The sequence below is a fragment of the Chaetura pelagica genome, unplaced genomic scaffold (genome assembly GCF_000747805.2).
Source record: "Chaetura pelagica isolate M959 unplaced genomic scaffold, ChaPel_1.0 scaffold316, whole genome shotgun sequence".
Taxonomy (NCBI): domain Eukaryota; kingdom Metazoa; phylum Chordata; class Aves; order Apodiformes; family Apodidae; genus Chaetura; species Chaetura pelagica.
In genome coordinates this window covers 1,248,567-1,255,775 of record NW_009953497.1, presented here as the reverse complement: position 1 = coordinate 1,255,775, position 7,209 = coordinate 1,248,567, and the positions used below count along the sequence as shown (strand labels likewise).

Below are 7,209 nucleotides of genomic sequence, written 5' to 3'. Positions count from 1 at the left end.
TTTCCCAGCCATCAATATGCTCCTCGATTAATCATTACTAATGGCATGGTAGGTATTAGCATCTTGTTTTCCCTTCTCTTCTGTTTACTTTTCAAGTGTTTGCTGAACTAAAACAAAATTGATGCTACCTGGTCTTACACTAACACGCAGGAGAATCTGGGGTCCAAATTCTGCAGCACTTACGCCAACACAGTTGCTCTCACCTCAGGTGTGCTGATGTGCAGTGATGGAGGGAGCAATCCTCTCCTTAGCAGACAAATGCTGTCCAAGCATGAGCTGTGCATCTTCTTGATGAGCACACCCAGGCTCAGTTTAGAAGATTGAAAAGCCCTCAATGGGCAACCAGATTATTATTAATCAGATGCCTTGATATCTAGATAGCTTTTCTTGGAAGGAAAGCTGGACAAGTGAACACAGTGGCCCATTGCCAGTCTTTTGAGCCATTCTTTATCTGTCTCCCTGCAGGCTAGTTCTGTGGCTAGTGAACTGCTTTCTTTAAAACTTGCATGATAGTCACCCTGCCAGAAGACCAGACATTCTTTCCTAATACTAGAATGCATGGAATAAACCACCTCAATGACTCCTCCTGTTTTTCACTGTTTTCCTATATTTTCTATATGTAGGTTGTCAAAAAGATCTGCTTAAATCTCTAATGTTTGCTGATGTGGGCTTTTAAAAATTGTTTTCATAGGTTATTCCCAACTATTCTACCAGAGATGAATATGAGAAGATGTTTGCTTTAGGAGTAACAATGTAAGAAAGATACTTCACTGTTAAAATATATGAAATACTCAACTAAAATGCAATTCAGACATCAAGGAGTGGAAGGTCAACATTTCTAATGCAGATGGATTTCAACTGTGCTGCATGGAATCCTGCAAAGCATTAATGCACACTGAAGTGGAATCACTCAGGACTTTGAATTATGTTCAGCCACATATAAAAGGATAAAATTGAGGCCTACTAGGAATTAATATTAGGTTTGTGTGGGATGTGGCTGAATTACAGCCTGAAGCCTTGATCTTGGCCTACTTATAGCACAGGCTAGTTCAACTTTCCAGTGGTTGTTTTGCAACCTGCAGAAAACACAAATTACGGAACATTCCTTCACACTATATGAAAACTTGGAAGCAACTAGTTATCTTTTTTTTTTAATTGTAGTTTACCTACTTTCTTAACTGCTGAACTAGTTAATCAGCACATAATTATTCTGTTTTGTACCATGGAGAGAATAAATTAAAACCACTGAAGAGCTGGGTGTGTAAAGATAAGAAAGCTGGAAGAAGTGACAGGGCACAAATAGAGAATATCTGTTGCTATTTTCTTGGGAGTTTCCTAGGAATGTGGACAATTGTTTGAGGCTAATAACTTCAAAAGTGACTATGTGACTTAGAAGTGTCAGAGCCACTGAAAACCACTGGCCTAAAGACATGAACAAGGTGAAAAGGAGTGTCCTGTGTCCTGATCACTATGCTAAATGCCAAGGCAAGCTTGCACTCAGTTTTTTTGATCCATGAATCTTTGAATTCAATTCAACAAGATTAGTTCTCCTCTAAAAACATCACTAATGAAGTTACTTAACTAAGCATGAACTTGATAACAGCAGATCTTTAGTGACAGATTGAAGTACCCAGGGGTTTTTGGTTATGCTGGAGACATGTAGACAGAATTAATGTGGTATCATGGTGTCTGTTGCTGTTGTTAGGTATGGCCAGATGACTGCAGGGAGCTACTGCTACATTGGGCCTCAGGGAATAGTCCATGGGACTGTGGTAAGAAACTGCCTTTGATACATTTTGGGGACAGGTCTGTTTGGTAATACCTTTTGAAGGAGGGTATTTCCTGCAGGGGCTGGTGACCAGAGTGGATTGGATTGCTGGGAGAGGATGTTATGGCTGCCAAAGAAATTCTTATTGTCCACACCTTAAAAAAATGTCTCCTTCCATTTAGATAGTTCATGTGTCTTAACCAGAACACAGCCTTGAAGGAATCTGCAACCAAAGTCTCAGCTCATATCTAACTACAATAATTGAAGTGTGAATTGACAAAATGTCTTTTGAAAAAAAAAAAAGCAAGCTGTTTTCCTTAGCTGCCTTTTGCAGCCATTCTGAAAAAGTCTCAGTGCCCCAAATCAGCATGTTGGGGAACCAGTGAATGTTCTGTTTCACAGTGAGAGAATGAACTAGAACTGATGATTTCATAACATTTCTTTGTAACCTGCTTCCTTCTTAAAAGATTAAAACAGTTTCATGGTCCCAATGACCCCTGAGTTTCAAAATCTGTTGGTAAAAGAGGCAGAGATCTTTACATTTCAGGGACTGTAGGAAAAATAGCTCCTGCTAATCAGTGTATTGTGTTGTGTGCAGCTCACAGTGCTCAATGCAGGCCGTCGTTACTTGAAGGCAGAAGACCTGTCTGGAAAGGTGTTTGTTACTTCTGGTCTAGGAGGGATGAGTGGGGCTCAAGCAAAGGCTGCAGTGATTGCTGGATGTGTGGGGATCATTGCAGAGGTGAGAGCTTTTATTCTGTCTGCTTCATGTGCTGAATCAGAACCCTTGTTCTCCTGATCTGTTCCTCAAATAACTCTAAGCCCAACTCAAAAAAGGACATCCTTTTCTGAGATCTGTCCCTTTCATTGCTGAGCATTTTTCACTGCTGTTCCACTCTGTTGACTCACTGGATCAGACTGTAGCTTCTTACAATTGCTTCACAAATACTGCAGAAGGCTGCTGTCAGGTGAGCCACTTTCTGTGCTTGAGCTACCCTTCCTTTGTGTGTGAAGGGTGTAACTTCCACAGGCAATTCCCACGGGAACTGCACTCTCTTTATGCCAAAAAACTCTGTGTTTAAAGGTGTTAGTCACATCACAATCTTTAATGCCTCTGGCACCCTTACCAAGTGGAATGGAAAGTACCCATTAAAAATGTTATGATTCACTCATCAAGGTTGTGGCTGATGAAGTTGCTTGATGCTGTGATTCTTGGAAGCCAATGGGATTTTGTAAAACTGGGAATTTTTAAGTTGGCTTCAGTGTGAAAATGGCCCAGCTTATTACAAGCACTGATGAGAATCCCTTGTTTGTAGACAAGGGAGGTTAGTTCTGCTGAGGGAAAACACTCATGGGGCAGAAGTTCTGTAGTACCAGTTTCACTGTCCCCTGAAGCTCACTCACAGCAGTTGTTTTGTAGTGTCTTTCATCCTGATATAATGTTTGTCTGTTCTAAATATGTTAAAATAGCCCATCTATTTCCTCCCATAAACAAAGAGAATCTAATAATGAGCTGTGATTCCAAGACTGCTCATGTCCAAGCCATCAGAACATTATATGATAGGATCCACTGGATCTGCAGATATCCTTAAGTGTAATATATCATGCAGAACCCCAAGATAATATTTTTTACAGTTATATATGTCTATAAGTTTTGAGCAAAACATATTTGCATATAAAAAAGTAACACTAGTTTCTCCTAATACTTGCATTTTTCAGCTATTATGCTTATTGTAGTGTTCTGTTCTGATAAATCAGATGGAAGGATGGACTGCAGAAACACTGCAACAGTTTTCAACAGAAAATGTTGTTCTGCATTTCTGTGAAAATGATACTGAATATCTGTAATGATATTGACTGTTGAAAAACATTCATAATTTTCATCCATTGCTTTCCTCATGACTACCTGTAAATTCAATACATTGAGAAAACATTCTCAGTGGAGCAGATATGGAACTGACCAAAATGAATTGAGCTGTTTTGATTATCTACCTGTGATGAGCTCTTGCTGCTCCAGAAGAAGACAGATTTTTGAGAACAAAATCCCAGCCAGAGCTGACAGGAGTCAGAGTTTAGCTTTCTTATCTCTGATGTCACTTGCTACAATGAAAAGGGTAAGAATCCTGCAATCTTGAGTGATGGGGATTGTAATTAAATTTCAAAGCATAATGGGTCAGAGTGCCCACGTGGCCAGCTCTGGCAGGTTAGGGTTGCATCTGTTTTACAATGATGGTGCAAAAGTGGCTTTGTTACCACATGAGTTCTGCATGTATTTGATATCTCATCAAGTAGATGAAATAAATGTCTTCAGTTTAATATTCAATATTTTAAAATTGAATTAATTATCTTTACTCAGACTTCTCCTCTGTCACTGGTTTTTCAAATGGTAGAACATAAAGGAAAGGCTCCAGTGAATGCTCCTCACAACAGTGCTTTGTCCTTTTCATCTCTATGGGGGCAGAAGATTTGGTTCAGGAGACTGAATATTGCCTCTTTTGTATCTCTTGTGAGATGATCCTTGTCTGAAATGATCCTCAGGAGCACGTGTGGGTATCTATGTACGTGTACACATTATTTATTGAAAGGAACTATTTATGCAAATGACATGGATGATTTGTGCAAGAGATGTCATTTTGTCAGCCAGGGCTCCCAAAGCTCAGACAAAAGGGATTAATGTGCAAATCTTTTACCTCTTCTGTTTGACATGAAGAGATTATAATTTTGTGAAATAATTGTGTGGAGGGACAGATATCTCCTCTGAGCTGCATTGGGCTCCCCAGGGTTACACTGGATGTCACCTTAGCTCATCATAGTTGTGCAATTTTTAAAATTGAAGTGCTAGTTAAGAAATGAGCATTTTTTGGAAAGTGTGCTTCAAAGGAAGGTAGAATTCTTGAAGTCAGTGAGAGGCTAAGACTTTCAGAGAGGGCTGAAGTAAAATATATAGGATGTAATAACAGATTTAAATAGATCTGATCTGTGTTATGCTGAGCTTTTAATGAACTCAATTCCTGTAATTCATACAGACCATTTAACATATTTCCTCCTGTGCTGATTTAAATAACTCCCAAAGAAGCTGTCCCCCATGACACCTGATTCTATTGAATAATTTCATTAGCAGTGACACTGATATTGTCATAATCTGGGGTTTTGAGAGGATAGTATTTATTACTGATGTGGAAAATGGTGGAAGGTTTCTGATGCTAAGAATAATTAGGAAAGAAAAGGTTTCCTGGTGTTCAGGCAACTCCAGAATACAGAATTTATGTAAATTACATATTTCTCATTAACACAATATTTATAGTAGAATGGAAATGATGGGGGTGGATTACAGAGGAGTAAAAAAGCTTTAATGAAATACTGGAAGATATTCAGGTTGTACTCAGATGCACACGCACCACCGTGGGTGTTTCAATCCATTGCTAAAATAGAAAATTAGCTTGAATGAATTTTGCTACTTGCTTTATGCCACTGATGGCTCCTTGTAAAAGTATTAATGATGGGCAAGTTTGTACACTGGACCATTAATCTGGAATCTGTGCCAAAGCCTCCACAGTTTGTCTATCCATTTATATCTTTATCCAGCTGTCTCTTGTGCATATACACACTGTCATGCACATACAAGCTGAGCACAGAAGAAAGCACAGCTTTGGGATTGAGCTTGTTTGGAGCTTCAAAGTTCAAACAAGAGGGAATTAAAGATGTAGTTTTGTTTTGATCCATTCCATGTCTCAGAGGCATTAACCAGCTGGGACAAGAACATGCTTTCCTCTTTTCTTTGCCATATTTGGTTTTGATTCACAACCACCAGTCGAAGAACAAAAGCAAGGGTCAATTTTATTCAGCAAACCATTGCTTTGCCCTGGGCAGCCTGGTACAAATGTCTGTCTCTGAGCTGATCAAATAATTCATTTATTTATTTATTTTAACTGAATAGTAATTTTGTTTTCACAGAAAATAGCCAGAAGCGCAAAATAAATGGGAACATTTGAGGTTTTCTTTTTTCAATATAATAATGTAAAGAAACAATAAGAATTACAATTATTGGTAAATGTTACCTCTTGAATGGTCTTAATGATAATTTTTGGTTTGTAAAATATTTTGGGAAGTGAAGGATTCAAAAGTCTTATTCTCTTGCTTTGAGCCCAGAATAAAAGACAACAGAAGGTGTAAAAAAAAAAATAAAAATTAGAGGTGAAAAGTAAGTATTTGAGCAATCACCCTACAGTTTTAAGGCTGAGGTAGGGCAATTTCCTTTACTCATTTACTAGTCTTTCTTGCAGGCTAATTGAGAAACCAAAGGTAAAAGTGACTGGATAGGGGTAGCAGGAGATTTAGAATCCTTGGTATTTCTTTTAGGTTGATGAAGCAGCACTTCTGAAACGTCACAAGCAGGGGTGGCTGATGGAAATCTCTAACAACCTGGACCATTGCATTGCTCGCCTTAGGTATGACTTGCAGTATAACTCACTGGGTTTATCTCTGCTCCCTAATCCTCACTTCCTATCCTCTTGCATTGTGCTATTTTATTGCACATATAGAAGGGGTTGAGGGACACCTTCTTATTCCAGGTCTGCTTTGGAATGTGAATCCACACTTCCAAAGAGCAGCAGTCATTAGTAGTGGTTACCAATGCTTTACTGCAAGCCACCACCAATATTTCATATCATTTACATATGTTAAATATGTTTTCATTCAATTTCATGAATATGCATAAAGCAATTACAAACAATGTTACACTTGAAGCATCACTCAAGCTTTCTGGAACCAGTGACTAACAATTTCATAAAGGTTGAAAGGTTGCCTAGATGGGTGTTAAAAACCACACATAGACTTTTTTTCTGCATTTGACTCATTTATACATTGTAAGATGGAATTTCATAAGGTGCATTTTCTTCAATCAATCTTTTTATTCTATTCTAGAGAAGCAAGAAAGAATAAAATTGCCCTTAGTTTGGGTTACCATGGGAATGTGGTAGATCTGTGGTAAGTAGTATATATGTGGATAATGGATATATTAATGCTCTTGCTTGTTAGTCAACCTGGAATTAGTTCCCAAACTTGGAAGAGATAAGAGGAATTAAACCTAGTGTTGAATTTATTACTCTAGATGCTCACGAGAAACTGTACTGGCACAAGAGGGGTCTTCATCCTTGTGTTCCTGTTCCCACAGCTTCACATGTGCCATCTCCTTTTCTTATGGAACTATGACTTAGGGAGAGACCCTGTTATTCTTCCTTGGATGAAGAGCATTTATCCCTATCCTTTTAAACTTTCACTAATTGAGGTATTGATTCAATAAAAATAATTAGATGATGGATAGGAATCCTGCCAGTTTGGAGGCTTTATCCAATGGTTAATCTTGCTGTCACACCATATACCCAGGGTGGAGACTGACCTGTAAGATGGGTATGTCACACTGGGAGCTAAATCATCTCTCA

General features: G+C 38.5%; 1 protein-coding gene across 1 annotated transcript in view; it reads left to right on the top strand.

Moving 5' to 3' along the window:
- The window catches only part of UROC1 (urocanate hydratase 1), a 41,484-nt gene that overhangs the window by 13,531 nt on the left and 20,744 nt on the right, over positions 1-7,209 (top strand). Inside the window, exons 6-11 of the mRNA XM_009999305.1 lie at positions 1-48; positions 692-753; positions 1,706-1,772; positions 2,367-2,510; positions 6,128-6,216; positions 6,692-6,754. The exon at positions 1-48 is cut by the window's left edge and continues 1 nt beyond it. Coding sequence (XP_009997607.1) covers positions 1-48; positions 692-753; positions 1,706-1,772; positions 2,367-2,510; positions 6,128-6,216; positions 6,692-6,754 — 473 coding nt within the window. The remainder of the gene's footprint in view (positions 49-691; positions 754-1,705; positions 1,773-2,366; positions 2,511-6,127; positions 6,217-6,691; positions 6,755-7,209) is intronic.